We start from the raw sequence: 26,868 nt of genomic DNA, 5'->3' as shown, positions 1-26,868 counted from the left end.
TTACTAAGCCACTATCCACACAGGAGTAACTGTAGAGAAACATGTAAGTGAGGCAAATTTTGCATTACAGCTATGTCCCGGGCATAATTTGTGCCAGAACTTGTGAACTGTATTCTCTGTTTTCGGTGCCAGGGTTTTAAACTAAAACATAAGACATACAGATAAAGTGTCTGTGAAGAGGTCCAGATTTCTCACCACTGAGTAAGGATAGAGTACCTTCATATATCAGACAGGGGGAGGTTGTTTTCTTTTTTAGATCTGAGGGATTTGGTTTTCAGACAGACTTGAGCTTCAGTACTTCTTTTCCTGGAAATTAAATGGAAGGTTATTGAGCAGAAACTAAAATATTATTCTGAAAGAAGTCTCAAATACTGAAAGTAGTAAATGTCAAGAGTGTAGCTTAAACTACATATGTGAGCAAGAAGACTTTGGTTCCTCAGTGGTATGGGAAGGACAAACTCCACATGTCCAATTATGTTCTCCTTCTTCTTCTTTTTACTATTGTTTTGCATTCATATAATATAGCAGTAATAATGAGTTCCATGGCTATACCCTCATGAATTGTGACTCAAATTCAAGTGTATCTGTTTGGCTACATACTCACTCTATACTTTCCTCTATGCATATTTAACATGACTCTTGTTTTCTCTCGTTTTGCAAACCTACCCACAGGTGCCATTGGTCTTTGGACAGGCCTCTTATAGTAATTCTTTCTGATCTGTTTTAATTTTTCTTTCAGATACATCAGCGGGACTTTCCTGAGGTTTCACAAACCTAAGCCATTTCCTAACCAGCTCTTTAATAACTTGTATTTTATTGTTCCAGAGCAGACTTTAAGAAAGGTCTTTTGTGCATCTCAGCTTGTTTGCATCTGTTTAAAAAGGGGTGGGGGGAGAGACAAAAAAATGCCCCTCCAGCAAGTACATTCTCAGATCAAGTTCAGGGATGACTCCTCATCCAGCAGCATCTACTGGAAAAAACAATACATTTTCTTGCTGCCAAGCAGACACTGAGGTTTGAGCCAGATAGACTCACAATAGTGTGGAAAAAATAAGTACTCATTCAGGAAGAATGGTTCCTGTATGTACTTGCATGCTGCTTGATACACAAACAAAAATTACAATTGTCAATTAGAGAAAGCCTTTGAAAGAGAGAGCTTGGAAGAGGAAATGAAAAAGCAAATGAGCAGCTTCCATGTGGCTAATTATACAATCTATCAATTGACACATTGTTTCTACTAGTATTTCTAGCATGGATCACATCAAGGGGGGGCAGATTTGTCATATTCATGGAATGAATTGCTTGGAGGTCTGGAGCTTCTCTTGTCTTCCACGGGTCTCCACATTCACAGACATTCTATTACTCTCAGAAATGGTTTTATCTAGCAAGTTCTCCATCAGATATTGCTGTCTAATTCAATCATTCTTTTCGGATGCCATATTTTTATCTTCCACTCTTCCTTTTCTTCCTGAAGACCAGTTTGTTCTTTCCCATTTCTCATTTCCTAATTGCATTGCATCTCCTCAGACTCAAAATTCCTCCCTCTGGTCTTTTCATAGCTTGATTCTTGTACATCACTGTTTCCTTCACTGTTCTTGGAACTTTGATATTCTTCTTTCTTCATTAAATATTTCCAAAAGTTCTTCTGATTCCTTCCCTAGTTCTTTTGAACTAATTCTCCATTTCCTTTGGAAATAGGATGTGATGTCAGAGAAGTTCAAACAGTGTCAGAGATATTTCTTTCTCATCAGACTTTTTTGGCCAGTCACTGCTTTGTGGCTGTGCTTCTCACCAGAGTAATACTAGTGAGAAGTACTGACATTTAGCAGCAAACCACTAAATGCCTCCTTAAAATAGTTCAAAAATGCATTTGCAGTCCTATATTGTCCTCCAGGTATGATTATGAGACAGATTTACATAGACAGCTATGAAGCAAAACCCTATGTATTAATTGCCACATTCCTTCTCTTCCTGCTAGAAAATGTCACGTTGCTGAACCAGCTTTTATACCTGTACACAGTAGTCGGGAATATGAGAGTGTAGATGATCCTGGTCTTGAACTCCAGTGACACATCCTCACACATGATAATCTTTTCTAATTCCTTCATTACTGCCCATCCAAGTCTCAGTTTTCTTCTAATTTCTTGGCTGCAGTCTCCATTTGGATTGATGATTGAACTGAAGTATACAAAAATCTTCAACAATTTCTGTTTCTTCATTGCCATCATTAAAGCTGTGTAGTTCGTCTGTAGTCATGGTGATTTTTGTCTTCTTAATGGTGTAACATAAATCATCCATTTATACACAACCCTAATTCCATATACCTCATGTTATTAACAAATGACAATAATGTGTGAACAAGAAACAACTACATGTTTGGTATATGGCCCATTTTTCAAGACTAACTCATATATTACCTTCTTAATAGGTAGATGGAGATGTATTTCAATCCCCTCCTTATATTTTTGCATGATGCATTGAGCTGCTGGAAATAAATGGAGTTGCATTTGCCCTTCAATTCATTACTCTGTGGGAGAAGAAACAGCATCCTAGTCAATTTTATTTGCGGCCTGTGGTCTTATTTAGTATTGCCATAAATCACTTACCTTGGAAAGAGATGCTGTGCCTAAGTAGATAAAGGGAGTGGGTACCTGGTTTATAGAAAGTGTTTCTTCTCTAGCTACACTGGAGCAAAGGGTGCAGTGAACAAAGTGTGATGTTTTAAGATGCATTTAAAAGTTTCCTCTGTATTTTGTTTTGCTTTTGCAGATGTGCTTGAGAGAGCAGTGGTGAGAGCAAGACAAGGCACTAGAATGTCAGATTGTCCTGGAAGGACAACTGTTGTACAGTATATCACAGACGTGAGTACACCCCCTAAAATAACACAACACACAGCCAGGAATGTCTAAAACACTGGCAACAAAAGTGAGTACACCCCTAAGTGACTATGTCCAAATTGGGCCCAAGTAGCTGTTTTATAAGACCTGTTAGTGTCACAAGTCTCAGGTATGAAGGGGGAGCAGGTGTTATCGCTCTCACTGTCTCAGATTGGTCACTGGAAGTTCCACATGGCACCTCATGGTAATGAACTATCTGAGGATCTGAAAAAACGATTTGTTGCTCTACATAAAGATGGCCTGGGCTATAAGAAGATTGCCAAAACCTGAAACTGAGCTGCAACACCGTGGCCAAAACCATACAGCAGTTTAACAGGACAGGTTCCACTCAGAACAGGCCTCGCCATGGTGGACCAAAGAAGCTGGGTACCCGTGTTCAGCATCATATCCAGAGGAAATAGATGTATGAGTGCTACCAGCATTGCTGCAGAGGTTGAAGGGGTGGGGATGGGGGTCAGCCTGTTAGTGCTCAGACCATATGCCACAAACTGCATCAAATTGGTCTTCAGGGCTGTCGTCCCAGAAGGAAGCCTCTTCTAAAGAGGGTTAAAGCAGTCACTTTTGTTGCCAGCAGTTTAGACATTAATGGTTGTGTGTTGCGTTATTTTGAGGGGACAGCACATTTACACTGTTATACAAGCTGTATAATCAGTGCTTTACATTGTAGCCAAGTGTCATTTCCTCAGTGTTGTCACATGAAAAGATATACTAAAATATTTATGAAATGTGAGGGGTGTACTCCCTTCTCTGATATACTGCACATTTAAGAGGAATGCCATGGGTCCACATAGCAAGACCACCAAGAGAATGGATTCCATTTTTACTCAGGCCTGAGGAATCTCCTGACAGGAAGCATTCCAGAATCCCCCTGGAGATTATATTTCCGCACATGATGAAGGGACTGTCCATGAAAGTTACTCTTAAGCTCCTAATAAGCAAGTTTCCAACCCTTCTGAGTGTGACACATGCTGATGAGGTTTTCCAACTGTCTTAATGATCTTCATGCCTTTATTTCTCTCTCAGGGACCTAAACTATAATGAGCTGGTGGAATTCCCGGTGGCCATTAGGACACTCGGACGACTTCAAGAGCTGTAAGGCATTTTTTTTTTAACTTTCTGTAGGAACAAAGCTCAAAGAGATAATCTGGGCTTTTGTGTAGGGAGGAATGCACATTCCAAACATTAATGTGCATTCCTCTTTCACCATTTTCCTCATAAATACTGCTTATTCTTCTTCAGCATGGCAAAACATGCCTCACAGACATGATGTGGCTTCCGAAGAGATGGGCATGCATTATGGGTAATAGAATATGTTCAGATGGTCCTGTTTTGGGAGATGGTGGATGGCATTAACTGTTCCAGTGCTTCCACATCTTGCATTCTACCCAGCGGGATTGCTTTAGGAGTTCTGGTCCCTGTCAGGTTAACGTGCTTCCGGGATATTCCGTAGATTATGGAATTTTGACTATCAATGTTTTTTGGCTTTTCATAAGCAGAAAGGGTATCTCCCATACTTGCTTCCATATATTCTGCTTTTATTGTAACTAAAGGTTTAAATCCTTCCTTGTTGTGCTCTTATGTGCAAGAATGACAAAGTGTAAACTTTCCACCTTGTTTGCAAGACATTTAGATATTTTCTGGTGTTCTTGACAAGAGCCCTTCTCTATTTGTGAGAATAATTTTTGCACAAATTATATAACTCGTTTAGTGAAACATTATGAAAGCTGCTGCCTTGTTGCGTGGACTTTTAAAAATTAAAAGCATTTGATGTGTTGTTGCAATTGTATCTTTTTTTCTTTTTTTTTTTTTGGTCGATCCACTATTCCTTCAGCTTTTTCTGTGTGTGTGTATTAGTATGGCACAAACAGAAGATGTATTTTTGCCCAAAGATACATTGCAAAAATTATAGATACCTTGGGTAAAGGAAAACTCTGTCTCTTGTCTCTCTCTCGTAGAGGCTAGAGATGTGTCAACAAGTTGGCTTGGTATTTATATGAGGTTTTTTTGTTTAATTTATATACCATCCATCTAGTTGAGAGCTACTCTAGGCGGTTTACAATAGGAGGCAAAACAATGCAACAAGTAATAAAAACATCCATACTATTAATCTACCACAACAAGTGAAGGAGAAAAAAGGAATTTATTTTTATAATTGATGTAGGTTACAACTGCAATTTAGGGTGAGCTACATTTCTTCTTAAATGTGAAGTACAAACAACTCTGGAGATATGCACCTCACCTGTGGCGTCACCCCTTTCCACTCTCCTTTCTTGTGCTTGTGCTCCTTTTTTGGTATCTAGGCAAGGACAAATAATTCTGCAATTATTCTTCACATACTTAGCTGCAACTACTGTTTTTGATGTGAGGAGGCAAAAGCTACTCATTCAATTTAGCTAGAATGCTGACCTGATTAAAAGGTGCTGCTTACATTCCTTCTTTTGCATCTCAAGTAGGCTTTTTCTCAAACATGCACATATACATCACAAGTTGTTGGGAGGTTAAAATAAATCGTTGTGCTCTTTGGACAACACCATGTGTCTTGGAACCGCAATATTCGAAGGAGGGCCTCTCCATATATCAGGAGGAAGGGGCAAACCTTTGGCACTTCAGATATTTTGGACAACAGTTCCCACAATCCTTTGTAAGTGGCAATGTATTGTAACTGGGTATTCTGGGAATTGTTGTCCAAACCATCTGGAGTGCCAGAGATTCATCACCCCTGCCATATATAAACTTGCCCAATCACTAAGATTTGCTGAAGAGACCTTCCTCCACATCCCACCATTGAGAACTGTACACCATGTGGAAATGTGAGGGAAGATGTTCTCAGCAATAATTCCCCAACTGTGAAATGCCCTCCTTGGAAGCTCAACTGGCTCCAACATTACCATCATTTCAGTACCAAGTAAAAAAATTTTATTTATTAGCGTCCCTGGCCACTGAGTATCTTGGCTTGCATAGATCTTAATGCAATGGTTTTAATGTTTTAATTCTGTGTGTCTTAAACTGTTTCAATTTTAAATTGTTTGAAAGACTGTACATTTTTATATTGTCTTGCAAGTCACTCTAACCTGTCCTGAGATCTTGCAATATAAATGGCATAAGTAGGTAGGTAGGTGGGTGGGTGAGTAGTTAGGCAGGCAGGTAGATAGGCAGGTAGCTAGATAGATGTGTGTATATGGCAAAAGGATGATAGGTGGTAGCTTGCTGTCCTGAACACACACAGCAAAACAGAAGTCTGCACATTTCCCCCATGTGTGAAACTAAAAACAAGATTTAAACAATCATATATAGTTTAAATCAGTGTTGTGTGAAGCTTGTCTAATGTTCCAATGCTTAAGCAGTGCCCATTCCATATTTTACCCCTTAATGTTTTTTTGTTTAACAGTGGCTTCCATAACAACAACATCAAGGCTATTCCAGAAAAAGCATTTGCAGGAAATCCACTGCTTCAGATTATGTAAGAAGTGGGACTATCCAACTCTGAGCTCTGCTTTAACCTCTCCCCACTCCACCCCTACCTGCAACCATGCATATCATAAGGAGTCAAGCAGTGTTGGTTCCAGCATAGCACTTAGCAAAGTTCTGTTCATGTTAGAAGAGCAAATTGTGGAAATGAGCGCTTCAGTTTGTCTGTCCTCCTTAAGGGACCTACGTAGAAGGGCAGGACAAAAGATGACACAGAGGACTGAAACAGGGAGGATAAATTGTTGATGATTATCTTCCCACCCACATTCTCCAATGGGAAGGCTCTGCTGGAGCCCAAAGTGCCTTCTATGAATGGGATTGCCAATCTGGGCACAATATCTGGGGATATTGAGTCCAAGGCCACCATCTGTACATTTATTGGAGGAAGGCTAAGGAAACAATGCCAAGGCAACTTGGGTGGTTATATCTTGGCTTTTCTTTGCCTATTTCGAAACCCATATAATCTACTGTATTCCATTAGGTCCTGATAATTATGGAATGAAAAATGAGGAATGGGCAATTAATTGATTCAGTATTGTCCTTATCCTACTCAGCATAAAGCAATGGTCTATTTTCAGATACAGAAAAACACAAAGGTTCATATCTGGGGAAAGGGAACTGCTGAATGAGTCACCTAAACAATGCTCTTGAGATGTTTTCACACTTTTCTTACTCCATTCTTCCAGATACCTCTATTTGCCATTTGCTACATTCTTTTTAATTTCATCCCAAAGTTCTCCCCCAGAGGCAATAGGGAATGGGCTAAATCTTTTAAACTTTCTTGTGCATATAATGATATTAACAGTATATTTTCTCCTTCATTCAGGACCTTGACACGAGCTGGGATCCGTTTGCTTCCTGGAGAAATGTGCCAGCAGTTGCCCAGCCTTCGCATTCTGTGAGTTCGAAACACATCCTCCCTTCTTACTAAGACTCTTGATATGTGCCTTTGCTACCAAGACACTAGTCACTGATGCTTGCTGCTGACCAGTCAAGCAGAAATATGCATTATACAGCTGTGATATGTTTTGCACTCTGCTCCTTTCTCCATTCCAGGAACTGACCACTAGCAAATTCCTGTGATTGCCTTTGCATCATTTCTCAGATAATTTCCATTGTTGCTCCTGTGGACCCCCACTCTGGTCCCTGAATGCCACTTAATAGTGTCAGTCACGACATATTGTTCTGACATTTTACAGTGAAGAATAGATGGGAAGAGAAGGAAGACGGGAGAATAATTTAGGGTTAAAATCAAGGTGATCTTGTGATGGAAGTTGAAGGAAATGTTGAACCTACACGGCAGTTAAGATCTAGCCAGGGGGCCCTCCTGAAAGAGCCATCCTTCAAGGAGGTAAGAGGGATGGCTTGTAGACCAAGGGCCTTTCCGCAGCTGACCCCAGAATATGAAACGCCATCCCAAGTCACATTTGTCTGGTGCCGACGTTTATTTTATTTTATTTACAAGATTTTTTAGCCGCACCATTACCAGTGGTCTCTGAGCGGCGATAGCATTGATGATGTTTTGGTGCCAGGTCAAAACCTTCCTGTTCCAGAAGGTTTTTAATTGAAATAATATCAACTGTGGATCCTGATGGCAATTTTTAGAGCATGTATTTTAATTGTTTTATCTTTTTATTGTATTCAAATTATTATAAGCTGCCCAGAGACCTTTGCGTAGTGTGGACGGCATATAAGTTAAATAAACAAATAAACAAGTAAACAAGTAAACAAATAAACAAACAAACAAACAAACAAACAAACAAATAAATAAATAAATAAATAAATAAATAAATAAATAAATACGTCCGTCCGTCCGTCCGTCCGTCCGTACGTACGTACGTACGTACGTACGTACATACATACATACATACATACATAAAACTATTAATGTATTCTACAGTTAAATCTACAGTACCGGCTTCAAAGTTCCTAAAGATACAGAAGCATGTTTTATGCCTGTCTTCAGACAGTGGTAAACTGTATAGGTCAACCCCCAGCAAACAAGCACATAGCAGTTAGTTGTAGCTTTGGCTTTTTTATAGAGAAGTGAACGGACAAGGAATCCAGTAGTAAGTTGCAACTAAGGTAGACCCATCAAATCAGTGGGGATTTGGTGAGCCAATTCCTGTGTAAGTTCCACTGATTCAATGGCCTATTCTAGTAATTTACTCCTGGATTTCAGCCATTGAATGAATAGGGGAAGGATTGAGTAACCTAGAAATAATATCAGGAACCAGACATAGAAATGAATGGGATAACTGGTGCCAAGTGTCAGGTGGGTGCAAAACAGATATTAATCTGTCTCTGGGGTTTCCTGGTTCTCCAGCTGCATAGCCTGAGGACACCTACTTCTTTCCACCACACTATATGCATTCCAAAATGAGCCTTTGAGAAGGCTGCCATTGTTCTAAACCTTGTTATTTTCCTCACAGTGAACTCTCCCACAATCAAATTAAGGAGTTGCCCAGTTTCCACTACTGCCAGAGGCTGGAAGAAATGTGAGTAGCTGTCGCTTTGGGGCAAGTTGTGGTGGAATTCCTAAGTCTGAGCATCCGGTTAAGCAATCTGTGTGAATGGATGAACAACAGAGAGCTGGATCTTGAAGAATAGATGCCTAATCGGGACTTTTCCAGAAGTTTAATATCTTTGGCATGTGGCCAGTGTAGTAGTTCTTGCATGGATGTTTGAAGCAACTTCATAAGCCATTCCTAAAGTCAAGGTGATGGCATCATTTGAATGCTGTTTGGCAACTTGTTTCCAATCCCTACCGAGCTATGAAAATCATAGAGTTAGCTTGGAGTCACTGTGTTCTCTCAGAGCTGTGGTGAGACCAGCTATATATGCCACCGTGAGCTCATTGGAAGAAAAGCAAGGACTAAAATTAGCTAATAAATAAAGAACACATGTTGGGGGCATCATTAATATTTTGTGAGGAAGGTCAAGGTAACAAGGTTAGGGCAAAAGAGGCATGTGTTAGCCGGCACTGAGGCTTTGTTTCTCCAGTGTTTTCCTCCTCTTCCCCTCACACATGATATTCCCATGGGTGGAATTGCCAGCTGGGGATATTGAGTCCTCCAGGCTCTATAGTAGGAGCAGATGCTGAAGGGTCCTGTGAACTGCTGGTATAAAGAAACCTTGGTTGCTTGTAACTCCCAACAACAAGAAGCAAGGTTTTTATTTGAATGAGGTTGCTGTCCCAGGCCTGAGGCTAAGTGCAGGGAAAGAAGTGGATAGGACTGGGGTCTTTTGTTTCTTGATCCACTTTCCCCTTGAAATTTGAACTCCTTCACAGCCCTTAATTGACATAGCCTTCATGGCAGGAGTGCTTTCTTCTGTTGCCAACAAGCATGGAGAACTCCATGAAGCATATATCCCTTTCTTATTGTCGTCTTTCTGTCTTTGCAGTGGCCTTCAACACAACTGCATCTACGAAATTGGAGCAGACACGTTCAGGCAGCTTACAGCTTTGCGCTCCATGTAAGTACAGCTCGCAAGGAATGATCAGAGGGTTTTTATTATGATAGTGACAGAAAGTCAGAGAGTGGCGAATAATACAATGCTGTGCGCTCAGGGCATGATCACAGATCCATCCATACAAAGACCCTTTCAAACCAAATTGGCCATACTAGCCCATGAATCACACAGCAGTCCTTTCTTACTATGGCATCTACTTTGCCCTGCAAATGAGAAGCACTGGAATCTGTAGTTCAATACATTTGGACACAGACTCACCCCTACAAAAGGACCAGATCAAAACAAAATGTGATATGAACATATATATTACACATACAGTAAAAATTATCACATATCTCACACAGAGAAATAGTTTGTCACATATTACTTTTCTCAGAGTCAGATGTGTATGCAGAACAGAAATAGATTTGCACTCCCACAATATTCCAAACTTTTCGACTAGAAATTAAGGTATAAATAAGTTAATAAACACGCCAATGATTAGAATTTACCACTCATTTCCCCAGCAGGCTTTGTCCTGTCCACCACATTTTCTCCAGAGCCAGTCCTTAAAACTCACAGTCTTGTACTTCCTGCCCAACATTGCTTTCCTGCCTATTTCATTCATAAATGAAGTGTACACGTACAAGAATATAACAAGTGCAAGAATATAAGTCAGAAGCAAGTACAAGAATATAGATTAGAAAGGAATGGCCCTTCATATCCTCCATAGCCCATTAAATAATTACATATTAAAGGGGCCTGTTGTGTGACTGGTTTTCCTAAAACTCATGTATCTGAGATTCTACTGTGATATAATATTCACAGCATACCTGTAAAAATCCATAGATAACTCCTTCCTCAGACTTTAGCAGGGGTGAACAACTGTGGCACTCTACATGCTTGGAAGGGCTTGGTCCTGCAATTCTCATCAACTTAGCCAGCTTAGTCACCATTGAGGAACTATGGCAACTGCAGTCCAGACACATCTGTTGGATCGCCATCACCCATTTTTTTTATCTCTGTCTTTCACAATAGTTACATCTATAGCCATAGAAATGATCTGTCATTCATTATTTACATATAAAAAGTGGAATGTATACAAAGCTGGAAATGCACGCTGGGTTGGAAATAAGTTTTTGATTGAAAGTGGACAAGATTGTAAAAGGGGGTGAACTGTAGGAAGAATGAAAGAGGACCTCATAAGAAAGAGATGCTATGGATAAATTTTCATGGGGATTGGATTGCATTCAGAATAACCATGGAATTCTTACTGCTTACAAAAAAAAATAATAATTCCCAAAACTTTGTTGAAAGAGACTGAAACCTTGCCTGCAAAGTATAGATCTAGAACCTGTAGCCTTACTATTTAAGAACTGCTATATGGTCCATCACTATATATTTTTTTAATTTTTCTATTTTATTTTTCTTCGCAGAGATTTGGGTTGGAATTACATACAGTCTATCCACTCTGAAGCCTTTGTGACACTTCACTCTCTCACTAAGCTGTAAGTTTCACAGAGGGCATAAAACACATTTATAAAGGTGATCTTTCCTTAATTTGTCGTGTTGGTACATAAGGAGAAATGTATGAGGGGCCCCTGAGAAAAGCACACGCTTTTGTTATGGGATGTATCGTATCAACTCTAAGACATCTGTTGTAAAAAGAAGAGTGTGGAAAACTTATGTGTATGACCACACCTCTCAGCATCTTAGCTAAATTGTCATATAGAGATTACACAACTTGCTGGTCCCACAATTGCTGTAGTGTGGTTCAAGGTGGGTGATCAACATAGTATCCAACTCTTTATAGCACGTGCATAGCAGAAATGAAACAGGATGCAAGAACACACCCAGTCACTGTGCTAATGTGCTGCAGAGATAGGAAATTTAACAGAAAAGGGTTAATCATTTAATTAAATAGTAGTGAGTTCAATGACTGTCTCAGTTAGGACTCGCTAATAGTTAACTGTTCAAATTTTTTTACTGTATTTCCCATATCTGAGGTACAATCACTTTTCCATCACAGTGATGGGACAGAACAAAAAGTGACAGTGGCCAGATATGCATTTATAAATTAAATTGTGTAACACAATATGCCAACAAGGCAAATACCCAGCTGTACAACAAGTATACACCTAGAAATCTGACCAGCACCTCATTAGTTAATGGCAATGCATTGCAGTAAGTTATGAAATTTAATTCAAGCATGTTTAAATCACTGATAGTAATCATAGTGGCTGAAATCCTGTTGCCACAACTTATATCATGTAACACTGATATCATTAACAACAACCATTTTTCTGATATAAAACCTTTCTGACTTCTCTTCCAAAGTTCCTGAGGCTCCCATGTAATTTCTTTCATTGTTGGGGAGTTGCAGGATGGAGTGAGTTTCCTAATGGGAACCTATTTTGGTCATTAAAGATTTCCCCTTCCTGTCTCGTGGCTTCAACAGTCAGTGGTTGCTGCATTTTGTAACCACTGCAGTTTCTGGACACTTTCCAGAGGCAGCCCCATGTAGAGCACATTACAGCAATCCATCTAGGATGTAACTAAGGCATGTGTTACTGTGGTCAAGACAGACCTCTTCAGGAACAGGTGCAGGTGGCACACTAATTGTGCAAATGCACTCCCGGCCACTGCCAAAACATGGCATCCAGACTCAGAGACCCCCAACCCCTTTAGTTACTTCAAACAGCTGCTGGCAAAGTCACCCCTGTTGATGTGGGGGGTGGGGTGGGGATTACACAACAGAATACCAATGAGTTTATTACATTGTTGTTTTGGTCTTCATCCCATGAAGTTCAGGATACTATACAAGTTGGGTCCTGCCTTGATATACTGTATGCTCATAAGCACTCTGCAACTGAGAAAGACTGAGTGGTTAGTCATTACTCAGCTTTGTCACTAAGCAGAGAATTTTGAACCTCAGTCCCCTTGCTTCTATGCCTAGACTATACTGGTTATAATTATTTATAATTAGGTACTTCTAGGCTCTCTGTGTTATTTTATGGCACCATTATTCAGATGCACACTGCATTTCCCCCCCCCCCCAAGTTTTGCTAGTTAAGCATGGGAAGGAGAGAAGCAGTTTGCATTGTTCTTTCCTTTTTCTGTCTTTCTTTCTTTCAAGTCATCTAAATGGATTCCTATAATAGCTTATAATCAAAATATGAACAACTTTGAAATACTAATCATATAAACACTGAGTGATCTCTAGAATAAAAACATTGCAAGGCTGGCACTCACCACTCTCTTCCACTGCCCCTTGTCTCTGTTACATATCTAGGGATTTGACTGACAATCAGCTGATGACACTGCCGCTGGGTGGTTTGAGTGGACTGACTCATTTGAAGCTGAAAGGCAACCCAGCACTGTCTGAATCCTTCAGTAAAGAAAGCTTTCCCAAGATGAGGTGAGGTTTGTTTCTGATTTCTGGCTTCACAAGGTTCTCTCTCTCTCTCTCTCTCAGGACTTTATTTGCTTTGATCTGCCTTCTGCTGTCCATGTTTATCAGACATTTCCATGTCCTTCAGTTAAGCCAGAAGCTTGAGCAATCTTGACTTCCTGCTCTCACTCTGAATCCATCACTGCCTCGAGAAATCAGTGAGCCAGTGAATGTCTTGTCACTGGCATCATCCAAATTCACACAAGGCAGAGGCCCTGGAAGCAGGGGACTCCCGCCTGGGGCTTAGCAAAGCGGAAAACCTTTGCAAAAGCCAACCTCAGTTAATGACATCCAGCCGTCCTACAATAAATGCTATTTGTGTGGCCATGTCTTGCCTGCTGTGGATTAATGAGCTGCCTGGAGGGGCTAGAGTAAACAGCAAAGACAATGCTCAATAAGCTGAGAACACAATGGCAAAGGTGGAGCAACATTTACTCTTCCTGTATGTGGGGAGTCCTTAGTCACTGCTACCACTCCATTTAGTTCAGTGTCTTTGCCAATTGCCCAGTGCACTGGGTTTAGAACATTATCCAGGCACTCTCAGAGCTCAGCCTAGAGGACAATATGGGCTTTATGTTTCCATCCCATCTTGGCTGCCCATTAAAAGAAACCATAGAAACATGAACCACACAGATCATGCTCAGGAGGATGGGCTCCTGTACCTTGAACAGTTTATGTGGAAGAGGGAATGTCAGCAACGATGCTAGTGTTGCTCAAACCTGTATGAGCTGCTTCCATTTGCAAATTGTGCAACTATTACAGGGAGGGGAGTTTTGCTCCCCTTTGCATCTTCTTAATCTGATGAAGGCTATCTTTCCTGCAACATGTATTTCTAGATAGACATGCATAGAAAAGCAGGTGAAAAATTAACTAGCAGCCCTGCATTCTTCTCCCTAGGGTGCTGGAGGTACCCTATGCTTACCAGTGCTGTGCCTACGGAGCATGTGGAAATTTCTTCAAAGTATCCAGTCAGTGGGACTCTGAGGATATAAGCCCTGAAGACGATGATGGCCACAAGAGGACCTTAGGACTGTTTCCAGGCCATGTGGACAATCACTGTAAGTATCCAGATGTGCAGCTGTAGGTGCACAACCAGGTGTTAGACAAAAAGGCAGTCTCTCCAGTGGTGTCAGAAAAGAAGTCCAAAATCTGGGCCAGGATGGTGCACAAAACTGACAGTAGCAGTCAGTTCAAAACAGCAAGATAAAGAATTTAGGATATAAGGTCATTAATTAGAGACCTATTGGGTTGCCAGTCTAAGCAAACAGTACTCAGAAAAGAAGTCAGAAAAATATGAAGGTCACGTTGCCACAGTGTCAAGTATTCAAGAGAAAATTGGACAAGCATCTGTCAGATCTGCTTTGATTTGGATTACTGTACTGCACTGAGAAGAGGGTTGGACTTGATGGCTTTACAGGCCCCTTTCCAACTCAATTATTCTATGATTTGAAAAGTGATCAATGCTCCTATGAGTGTGGCACATACTGTACAACCATGGCTCCTATGAAATTTATCACCCGTGATTGTGTGTGTCATATGGATCTTGAAATCAATAGCAAAAGGTAACATCATCATTAAGTGGAAGGAACTGATTTAAAAACACCTGTGAGGATTCCCTCATGAGTCTGGGTTTAAGGCTGTGATTAAAGCAAAAATTAAGCCAGTATAAAGACCACAGGGATATCACTGAGAAGAATAGCAAATCCATCCCCAGTATTTGGAGCAAATTGCAATCATCCTAGCTGCACATTTTCATTGTATCGTTGTTATCCTAATGTTTGTGACTTGTCCAAAGCCTTTAAGTGTAGATTGTGTTACGTAAAGAACTAGAAATACAGATTGAAGTGCATCTTGGGAAATGTTATGTATAGCAAAGATCAAAGTCAGACAGTGTATTCCTTGTGGCTGTTGAAGAGAGGGGCCCAGCTTCTCCCTTCAGCAAGCCTTTCTGTTGCAAAGGGATTTCTGTGTGACTGCAAGTCACATGCGAAAAACATTGATGGGAGTACATGGAGTCTCAAACCGCAGCTCGGATTGTTTGTTTGCTGCATGTCATGATTGTATAAACACATGGCCCACACACACAGTCAAGACCAAGAGAGTCTTGTTAAAATGAGAAATTCATTCAACACAGAATAACAAAGGGAGAGGGGATTAGCCATTTCTTGATCCTTCTGAGACAGCCTTCTGGCCTGTGATAGAATGGACTACTGTTAGGTGACACAGTAGCTACACTTGAAGAAACAAGGATAATGGTCCCACAGTTTGTATGACAGGCCTTCAGGCGGAATCACCTGTAGTCTGGAGTTTTCGCCATAATTTGTTTGATACATTCTATTAATTAATAGAATTCAAATTTAATCATCAGTTTTCAGTAAAGGAACAAGTGATATGGAAGCCCTTTCATGGTACTGTACTTTTTTGAAATGTACTAAGAAATAGAAGTACTCTCTCACTCTTTCTCTCTCTCCTGCACGCTCTCAGTTCTGAGGCTTCCTATCATTAGAAAGCAATATTTTATTGGAAGAAGATTTTACACTGGGGAATGTCCTCGTTCTAGAGATTGGAGATGTTGTTTTTCTGAATTACAGAATCCCCCTAGCCAGACATACTATTAGAGCCAGTAAATTCCCTACCTTCTGCTTTAAATGCAAATAATAGTAACAATTGCAGAGACCTTTCTTCTAAGTGCCCCAAAACTGAGGAACATCTGGCAGGCATTTATCTTCTTTTGGCAGAAATGGTCTACCCTATAATCAGCCTTGGACAAGGACTCAGCAGATGGGGATCTGGGTTCAAATTCCTTCTCAGCCACTGAAACTCACTTGGGGGGGTTAGCATTTGAAACAGTACTCCTTAAATATCTCACATACCTTGAAAACCTTTTTTTGATGGATATAGCTTGGGTGCAACTTGTTGGTACATAACATACAACACAAACTTCTAGGTCTGGTATGTTACCACCAGTAAAACATGAGATAAAATAATTCTGCCAGCTTACCAAAAATGTAGTGAACAACAGTCAGCCTATTTGAATTCTATTGGGGGCGGGAGCATCCCCTGTCCATGAGAGAACTGATTTGCTCAGTTTCTGTTCCTGGAAATACTTTGTACCGACAGAAAAGAGAGTGGATTCATGTGGCCACAAGGAATGGATCTTACATACTTTTTATACTGTGCCAGTTGGCCTGGCTTTGCATCTAGAAGAACATAGAGTAGGTTTCTGCTTGCAGATTCAATAGAAGCACTGTGTGGTTCCCTTTGTACAAGCAAGCTGTTTTGATGGCAGGATGTTTGTGGGAAAAGAATATGCACCTTTTCCGTAGACTCCAGAGCCTGCCCAAATCATGTTCTTGACACCTCTAGTTAAATAAACAGCAAAGACTCAGCTGTCTAGACTGCTGGGAACAGGTCATTCTCTTCTATGTGCCAGCATATGCCTAGCCTAGCCTGGAATTACCTGAGCCTCCTACAGCAAGAAGGCATCAATGGTGGGCATTGCAACTCATAGACATCCAGGATTTCCCACCCAAAAATTTTTTTGTGAAAAAAAATGGTCATGAACATCTTTATGGCAGAAGACAAGCTTTATTGAAGACAGAAATCCTTAATAGTAAAGTTGTTACCATATTTCCTGACAAAGGCTCCATGTCTTTAACAGATGCAAGACCAACAAAACCCACTTGCTTCATTCCAATAACAGAATAAGCAGCATCTGTTGAATTTTCTGTACATGAAGTACTCAAGTCATTCTGGGGGTGGGGTGGGAGTAGTGCAGTGCAAGACGCTTGAGAGAAAATTCATCTTGTTTTAGCTGTCTTCTCTGCTAGCCTATATAAATCCCCGTAAACTATTTCAAGGACATTTTCTGACAAGAAGGCACTAATAGCACTTTTTCCTTCTAATATCTAAGGACTGGATAATTTATGGAAATACTATGTTACACATAAGGCAATCTAGCAAATAGTTTCTCGCTCACACAGAGAAAGAGAGAGAGAATGAGAGAGAAAAAAAACAGTTATCATGTCAGGGGGAGCTCTCAGGTTTTGTTGGACAGCAAATTTCATCAATACTGGGCAGCATAGCCATAATGGTGAGGGATCATAAAAGTGAGGGCGCAACTGTCCAGCAACATCTGGACGGTCACACGTTGCCTTATCGCTACACATTTAACAACAAGCAAAATATTGCTTTAGACGCAGCCCCAAATTTATCATGGGAAACAGTCTGAAAGCACTATCCTTCTGTCTGCTACCCTGGATTGTTGTAACCACGACCTCTCAGATGTAAGCAAGCTGCTGAAATTTAATCTGTGTCTAATGACCTTGGACATTCGGCAGTTATTTTTATGGATTATAAAATCATGGCACAGATACAAGATTAATTGTTGATTTTAGTGGGGATGCTCTGTTTCCCCTTGAATCTTTTAGAATAGTATTCAGGCATATAAGGCTTGCTGCCTTATTTATAAGGTCCAGAAATGTAGAAGAGCATAGCAAAGACATCACTTTTGTCATATTACCTCTGCTCCCAATTTTAAGAAAATAAGCAATATGCCTGGTTCATAATACAAAGCTGAGCATGAATGTACTTGTGCTGTCTTTTCATATTACTTTCTAGATGACCTGGACCTGGATGACTTCCAGCTGGAACGTGAAGATTCAAAACTGCACCCCAACATCCAGTGCACACCCAGTCCTGGTAAGAAAGACTCTAAACTAAGTACAATATGGTTTTTTAAAATCCCAGTTTGTTTTTAAGACCATCAAAATATATAAATACAATGGGAGCCAACAAATACTGCTTCTAAGATGGGTCACTTGATGACTGAATTGATCATCCACTATCAAGTTTGTTTTTGTACTCAGCAAGCTGATGATGATTTAGTTTCTTTACAAGGAGCATTTCTAGCTCTTAATGGTGTAAATCAAATGCATGTCAGTGTTTGCTTGAAAATATTGTATTGGGGTAAGAATGTGCAGGTTTTTCAGCATTCTCTCTCCTGTTTAACTTTGCTTTTTTTACAAACTAGCTGAAGCAGAATTTTTTTAAAAAACTCATAGAATAAGCTCCTGCTCTTCAAATGTCCAGATCCAAGTTCTAATTGCTGCTTGGTTTTCAAACTGTTGAGCTACACAGCTAAGACAATTGCACCATCACTCTGCCTCCCTTGGGAAATGAGCCTTCCTACTTCAAAGCATGCAGCCTTAGTGTATTTCAGGTTCAGAAAGCTTCTGTTACTTCATCTGCAGGGTACAGCAAAATGGCCAGGTGCCTGCCACCTCTTGCCAATGCTCTGCAGAGTATTGTGTTAGCTCCTCTGCTGCAGTATCATCTCTGTGCACTTTGTAATTATGCTCCTTCCTTCTTTCCAGGTCCTTTCAAGCCCTGTGACCACCTGTTTGAGAGCTGGGTCATCCGACTGGGGGTCTGGCTGATCACGCTGGTCTCCCTCCTATGCAATGGGCTAGTCATGGTGGTTGTCTTTGCCTCACCAGGCTATATCTCCCCCATCAAGTTTGTCATTGGCACCATTGCCGGAGCCAACACGCTGACAGGCTTGTACTGCGCCATTCTGGCTTTTGTGGATGCACTCACCTTTGGGCATTTTGCAAAATATGGTGCCAGGTGGGAGACAGGCACAGGGTGCCAAGTGACAGGATTCCTCTCAGTATTTGCTTCAGAGGCTTCCATTCTTCTCCTAACCCTGGCTGCAGTGCAGTGCAGCCTTTCAGTGTCATGCATGCGGACGTATGGGAAGGTGCCATCCTTTGGTGCTGTTAAGTCAAGTGCCCTGGGTTGCTTAGCCCTTTCTTCAGTGGCCGCAATGCTGCCCCTCTTCTCTGTTGGGGAGTATGGGGCATCCCCTCTCTGCTTACTCTACCCACTCCCTGATGGGAAGCCTTCTATGCTGGGTTTCATGGTGGCCCTGGTGCTGGTGAACACCCTCTGCTTCCTCATCATCACTGGGACATACATTCGCCTCTATTGCAACCTGCTAAAAGGCGAGTTTGACTCCATCTGGGACTGTGCCATGATCAAACACATTGCTTGGCTTATTTTCACTAACTGCCTCCTCTACTGCCCAGTAGCTTTTCTGACTTTCTCTTCCATGCTCAGCCTCTTCCTTATCACACCTGAAGTCATCAAGTCTATGCTGTTGGTAGTGCTTCCTCTGCCAGCCTGCTTGAATCCCCTGCTCTATCTGCTCTTTAACCCTCATTTCAGAGATGACCTGCGGCTCCTGAGGCAGAAGAGAAAGACACAGGAGAGCTGTGCCCAGTCCTATGTGTCAGAGGTCACAGAGAAGAGCTCGTATGACTCTACCCAGGCCCTCGTTGCTTTTTCTGACATGGATCACATCTTTGAGGCACCAGACATCTATGGAGTGCCTCCTAGGTGCTCATCAGTCCTAGATGCCTACAACAACTTCCCTTCAGTAACTCTCATTCCACACCAGCGAAAGGCAGGTGCCAGAGGACATGACAGTGTTTTTTCCACCCACCTCTCTTACCTGGCTGACGATGAGCTGCTACTCGCATCAGAAAATGGCGATGCAGCCAAGAGCAGCCTTCGGATTGCCTTGTTGCCCACACCAACTGCACCAGCTTTCACATCTCACTTGTAAAGAGTGCTTCAGCCTCTCAGACCCATTGCGAATTCCCTCAGTGAAAATCCTGTGCAACAGCACAGCCTCTAGCTACCCAGAGCTTGGAGCAAAGGCTGTTCTGGGGCAAAGAGTCACCCAATCTATCGCTTCATCTGGAAGCAAAGCTTGATGGCCTGCAAGGTGCTGCCAACTCCATGTATTGCTTGCCGGAGCATTGTTTCCTCCCCTCCTGCTGCAGCAGTGTGAGATAAAGTGTCCCTCACCAAAGGGAAATACAGTATAGGGAAGCACTGCATTCAAAGCCTCTGATAAAAGAAGACAAGCTATTACAGTATATAGGAAAGCCAAGGCTGCAGTAAAACTAGGAGCTGTTGTGTAGCCTAATCAATCATGTCTTGGCTTACTGGGGAATTTTTAAAATTCCCAATTCTAATGAATTGTGTGTGATAGACAACATATCATACTGGAGGATTACTCTCAGAAAATGTATTCGCAAAGGCTTTCACAGCCGGGATCTAATGGTTGTTGTGGGGTTTTCAGCCAAAGAGCCTGAAAAACCCACAACAACCACTCTCAAAACTTTGTTCTCAATGAAAGGGTAGGAATGATTCTGAATGAAGCCATGACTATTCACAAGAGTGTTATGTAGGCATCACTGTGCCTGCTACAGAGCAGATAACACCAATCACATATAACATTTAAGGCTCCAACATCAGACTTTCCTCTCACCTCCTGTAATCACACATCATCATGTTAGTAGACCGACAGACATAATATCTTCGCCGGAGATAAAGAACCCATTTTCAGGGGTAACAATCAATTCTGATCTATAAAATGGAGCTGACAGCCATGCACAGACCTTTGATTTGGAATGCTGTAGTTTCACAGAGCCGATTTTTTCAGAATTGGTGCAGCTACCTGAGCAGAAATGCCTAAAATTTAACTCCCATGAAATTAATGCACCCCAAACAAAGGTCTATTATTATACTATGAGTGCATGTGCAGCCAATGGGAGTGGCAGAAGATAATCCCACCTTTCCAGACCATGTGAGTTTGTAGCTCACTCTTTAGCACAGGTTACATCCCCGTGTCTGTGGGTTTGCTTGAACTAACTGTAAGTAACAAGAACTAGAGTCTATGAGTTAAAAAGCAATGCAAGGAAAAGGGTGTGTTTTCATCTGTAGTCTGACCTACATCAAGACTCAAAACGTTTAGATTGCATATAGATTTCATGCCTTGTACCATCCATTACATTTTTGGAATTGCCAGTGCCATGAGAAAGAAAGCTAAGTATGGCACAGATCCATCATAAGCCAAAGACTGCCAGCATGAAATATTTTTATCCACTATGTAAATCCAATGCAGGATTGTTGCAGCTAAAGCCAGCTATTACAAACAAAGGAACCAAATTACAGTGCCATGATTCTACGACTGAAATCCAATAGTAACTCACACTAGAGTAGGCCCACTGAATCCTTGGAACTTACAGAAGTGTTGACTTACCAAATCCTCTCTGATTGAATGTGCCTACTCTCATTGTGACTTACTACACTAGGCAAGAGGATTTGAGCCATTAAGCAAGTGCCAAATATAAAGGTTCAACATTTTTCATTTCAGAAGACAGCAGTGTGTATTGACTTTCAGTATCACATTTCCAGATTTCTTTGTAATTCAAAGACAGAAATCACAAGAGAAACTTTTTCACCCAAAGAAACCAACATTCTTAGAAAGAGCACTATGTGAGCTGACAGACTGGAAACAAACAATGACATAGGGGTTTGTCTTGAGTTTAACCTTACTGTACGCAATTAGAGGTATTGAGGAGCTACTTCATACAAGTTAGGTCTTTCTACAGTTTTATTTAATTTATGTCTTAAAAAGCAAAAGCAAAGTGTGGCACTTATGCGCTGCCCCACAGTCCTTCACTCTCTGGGCAGTTTACAATTTAATTCTGCAGGCTAGTTTGCCCCATCACCCCACGCAGCTGGGTACTCAATTTACCAACCTTGACCTTGGAAGGATGGAAGTCTGAGTGAACCTCAAGCCAGCTACCTGGGACTGAACCCGGGTCATGAGCAGAGTTTTGGCTTATGTACTGCAGTTTAACCACTGTGCCATGAGCTCCCCTAGAAAGAACAAGCTATGGGAATTATCTTAGCTGTTTAAGACCTCTGGATTGCCGGAATAGCCTGTTCTTGGCTGCAAAGGCATAGCTCCCAAAGGCAACTAATAAATTGTCCAGTGCAGTAGGACGAAGTTCCTGCCAGTAATTTGTAAGTAGCATTTTAATATAATGGAGGACAGACTAGAGTGTCTGGACTACAGGTACTTCTATGCATGAGAGCTCTTGACAGAGTTAGGAGAAAACACTTAAACTGAAATACAGAAATGGGAAACTGAAGAACAGGCATGTGTCATTTTCTTCTATGCCCTGGAACCTAATTTTGTCAAAAGTAGTAATTTTGGTTACTGTAGATTTCTGCTTGAGTGAGAACCAGAACTCTACAATTTCCATTTCTACCTATGTTCACGGAGACACAACTATAGGAATGGAATTTGGGTAACATGTCTTGCTAAAGGTTGTGATGCCTTAGCCAAAAGAAGGGTGCAAACAACAGGATGGACATTCTGACAATTGTCCATAATGGACAATTATGAATTAGCAAATAGTTGGATTCCTAACATAGCCAATTAATCAAGGCAGCTGCCAGCCAGGTTTCCGGGTTGGAACTTCTTTCAACAACAAAGCAGGCAAAGGGCAACTTGTGCACCAAATTGCTAATTCAAACATCAAATCCATCATAATTTATATGCCTGCAAATTAAATACAGTAGCTTATACAACCTACATCTACAATGAAATTCCAAAAAAGGATGAAGATTAAAGGAATTGCCTGCATTTGCTAGAACCTTTTATGCAGGAAAAAATATAGTTCAGTTCTAAACTTGTCTACCCATTCTTGTCCCACTCAAAATATATGCCACTGAGTTTAATGAGATTTACTCTTTAGTAAATGCATTTAGGATTGCTAACTTTGGGACTGGATCTGCAAGGTGCTAACATGTATGAGTCCTCATGAAATGTATCTTGATTACTCTGTAGAAAGAAGTATTCTGACACATTAAAAAAAGGTTACAGTGCAACAGAATCAAGTAGTCAATATTTAAGCTCAGTATTTGAATGGGTTCAAATATGTTCCATTTGTTACCCAGTAATTCAATATACCTCCTATTAACTTTGCCAAAATTGTATTGCATCTTAAATGTTTTCATGGGCTTAAGCAACATTATCAGATGCTGGTAGAGTTTTGAGAAAATCTTGAAAACATTTTGGAAATGTGCTGAAAAACAGATTGCTTTTAGGAAAATGAAACAAAGTTTGCAAATGACACGCTTGTCTATTCTCCTAACAGCAGGGACAGTTCTTTTCAGCTTAAATTCCTGATGCAAACTGATCCTGTCCGTTGCACATAGGTCAAGTGCTCACAAAACTTCCAGCTACTGCAGTAGTGGAGATCCTAGGATCTCGAAACTCTATAAATACCAAACATTCCTCAGTTACCACACACCATTTAACCATTAGTCTCTGAACATCCTTTTCAAGTGAAGAAAAGAACTATCCTTCCTAGTCTCAGCTCCTGATTTCCCAAAGGGCTAAAGATTTAAAATTCAGTGTTTAAAAAACCATGTAGTTTCAGAATTTTTATTGTCTACCAGATACTCATTAGAAATAGAAATCATTGAACAGTCATGTTTATGCAGGGCATGAAAAGGGTCAAGAGTCTATACATTATAGACTAAAAATGCTCCCAGAAGATCATGCAACATTGGTATTGTATCAGCATCATCCACAAAAAGCTGGGGGCTAGCTAGCAAGGAGAATGGATTGCATGGTTCCCTCTGTGGAAGGTTGACTCATTATTTTTTCTCCACATAATATGTGTCGGGCTTGAGTCTACCTGACACACAAGTGATCCAGTGAAGACAGTAGCCACTGTCAACGGCTAAACCATTCCAATGTCTTTTGGCTTAGATGCATTTGTTCTATTGCCATTCATCTTACAAAATCTTATACGCAAAATCCTTACAACATTTACCACTGACATGGCTATGTCCAAAATTATATCAACATCTCGTCCCATACTGAAGTCAATATTATCTGATGAAATGCCTTTACACACCGTGTATGTTATTGTCTGTATATACATGCCATATAAGCCATATCCAGCATGTGTGCGTTTGTATATTTTGTGTATATTTATATAGAGAGATATATAGCCATTTTCCCTCTCATTTTGTCCCTTGTTTGAACTCCTTTCTTTTTGTATATTGATTTGTAAAGCATTCTCTATGGAGAAATGTGTAGAAAATTAAAAACTGTAATTTCAAAACTACCATCTTACATTGTTTCAATGGCAGTTTGAAGATGAGATTTTAGGCTGTTCCCCATATGCCTGAACACTTTATCACTGCAGTATTTGGATCTCTTTAGTCCACCTTTCTGTATGATGGGTCTGAGGACTGTAGGCAAAGAATTGCTTGATTATGAGGTGGCTTGTAAGGAGATCATCACCCCACTGATCAAATAAAAAATAGACTTGAGTTTCGTGATACGTACTCCAAGATCACTTATCGAATAGCCAGATTTTGTATGGTGATATTCAGGCCTGAGAAATTCCATGGTAACTATATACTAGATTTTAAATTGTGTTTTAAATGCAAATGCTTTTTGATGAAGTACCTGAAATTTTGAAAAGTTATGGTAGCTAGATAATAGATTTTAATTGCTCTTTTAATGTCAAATGTTTTTAAAAGGTATTTGGAATGTTGGAAACTGGAAACGTCTATGTTTTTCCCCCTGTGTGATTGGTCTAAGGACCATAACAAACTGTAAAGGTAAAGGTAAAGGTTCCCCTTGACAATTTTTGTCTAGTCGTGTTCGACTCTAGGGGGCGGTGCTCATCACCGTTTCCAAGCCATAAAGCCAGCGTTTTGTCCGAAGACAATCTTCTGTGGTCACATGGCCAGTGCGACTTAGACACGGAACGCTGTTACCTTCCCACCGAGGTGGTCCCTATTAATCTACTTGCATTTGCATGCTTTCAAACCGCTAGGTTGGCGGGAGCTGGGACAAGCGACGGGTGCTCACTCCATCACGTGGATTCGATCTTACGACTGCTGGTCTTCTGACCCTGCAGCACAGGCTTCTGCGGTTTAGCCCACAGCGCCACCACGTAACAAACTGTACTATATTGTAAACTCCGCAGTACTCAACCTGATGGAGAGTCCTGCAGGACTTGAAAGGTAGCTTCGTAGGATCTTTTACTGGTCCATTGCAAATATCAAGCATACCTGAAGTTTGTATGTGAACAGATAATCACAGACGGAATATCCACATTACCTCAGATGCAGTGATTTTCAGTTGAGTTAGTTCAAACATTCATTTGCCAGCTATTTTAATGTAGAGTTTACGTGTTTATTTAAAATATTTTACTACGTACATCTTTCTCATTAAAAAAGGACCCAAGGCAGCATGTAACATTAAAAGACTGTATATAAAGCTAATAACAGTAAGTATACGATACTAAAAGGATCAAATACCACATTAAAATATGGTAAACAAAGGTAAAGGTGAAGGTTCCCCTTGACATTTAGTCCAGTCGTGTCCAACTGTAGGGCACGGTGCTCATCCCTGTCTCCAAGCCGTAGAGCCAGCGTTTGTCCGTAGACAGTTTCTGTGGTCACATGGCCAGCGCGACTAGACACGGAACACCGTTACCTTCCCACCATGGTGGTACAGTACCTATTTATCTACTTGCATTTGCATGCTTTTGAACCGCTAGGTTGGCAGGAGCTGGGACAAGCAACATGAACTCACTCCGTCACGTGGATTCGATCTTATGACTGCCAGTCTTCTGACCTTGCAGCACAGAGGCTTCTGTGGTTTAACCCGCAGCGCCACCATGTCCCTTATGGTAAACAAAACCAACATCCATACACATATAAAGCAGTACAGTACAACAATCCACTTTAAAAAGACCCCACTCATTCAGTCAGTCAAGGGAAGCTTGCCTGAACAGAAAGGTCTTCACCTGCTTGTGGACGGACAGCAAAGATGGAGCCAGCCTGGCCTCCTGTGGGAGGGAGTTCCAAAGTCTGGGAGCAGCAACAGAGAAGTATTTTTCCCATGTCCCCACCAAACACACCTGTGAAGGTTGTGGGACTGAGAGAAAAGACTCTCCTGGTTATCTTAATAGTGGAGCAGGAAAATGAAGGGAGAGGCAGTCCTTGATATAACTTGGACCCATGCTGTTTAGAACTTTAAAGGTTAGAACCAGCACTTTGAATTGTGCCTGGAAATGGATCAGCAGCCAATGGATCTGCTGTAACACGGGGTTTACGTGCTCCCTGTGACCAAAGCCACTTAGCAATCTGATGGCTGCATTTTGGACCCGCAAAAGTTGCTTGACACTTTCCAGAGTTAGCTACACATATAGCACATTACAGTAATTCAGTCGGGATAAAACTAAGGCATGTGTCATCATGGCTAGATCAGGCCTCTCCAGGAATATGCACACTGGCACACTAGTTTTAATTGTGCAAATGCACTCCTGGCCATCACCAAAACTTGGACATCTGGGTTCAGAGATGAATCCAGGAGCTCCTCCAAGCTGCGCACCTCTGTTTCCAGAAAGAGTGCAACCCCATTCAGCAAAGGATGCAACCCTTTTCATTTATTTGCCTTTTGCCTGACCCATTATCAAATGATGTATCTTTACGTGTGTGTGCGTGCGTGTGTGCGTGTGTGCGTGTCTTTGCTGTAGGAAACAGAAAAAAATAATCTCAGCAAGTGTCATCTGGATAATATAGCAGAACAGGCTGAAAAAGGGACAGAAAAGCAATCACCTCAGACAAAAAGCAGTGATAGGATTTATTTTAATATGGAAACTGTCCATTTTGACAGCACCAGAGACAAACTAGCTGCTGAGA

General features: G+C 41.1%; 1 protein-coding gene across 1 annotated transcript in view; it reads left to right on the top strand.

Moving 5' to 3' along the window:
• LGR6 (leucine rich repeat containing G protein-coupled receptor 6) overlaps window positions 1-24,479 on the top strand; it is a 157,619-nt gene extending 133,140 nt beyond the window's left edge. The window contains exons 7-16 of the mRNA XM_020782370.3: window positions 3,921-3,989; window positions 6,286-6,357; window positions 7,192-7,263; window positions 8,798-8,863; window positions 9,771-9,842; window positions 11,255-11,326; window positions 13,111-13,236; window positions 14,167-14,327; window positions 17,890-17,970; window positions 18,645-24,479. Coding sequence (XP_020638029.2) covers window positions 3,921-3,989; window positions 6,286-6,357; window positions 7,192-7,263; window positions 8,798-8,863; window positions 9,771-9,842; window positions 11,255-11,326; window positions 13,111-13,236; window positions 14,167-14,327; window positions 17,890-17,970; window positions 18,645-19,897 — 2,044 coding nt within the window. The 3' untranslated portion in view covers window positions 19,898-24,479. The remainder of the gene's footprint in view (window positions 1-3,920; window positions 3,990-6,285; window positions 6,358-7,191; window positions 7,264-8,797; window positions 8,864-9,770; window positions 9,843-11,254; window positions 11,327-13,110; window positions 13,237-14,166; window positions 14,328-17,889; window positions 17,971-18,644) is intronic.
• Window positions 24,480-26,868: the final 2,389 nt, after the last annotated feature.

The sequence above is a fragment of the Pogona vitticeps genome, chromosome 4 (assembly GCF_051106095.1).
Source record: "Pogona vitticeps strain Pit_001003342236 chromosome 4, PviZW2.1, whole genome shotgun sequence".
NCBI lineage: Eukaryota > Metazoa > Chordata > Lepidosauria > Squamata > Agamidae > Pogona > Pogona vitticeps.
The sequence above is the reverse complement of the archived record's forward strand: the minus strand, read 5'-3'. Positions and strand labels throughout refer to the sequence as shown.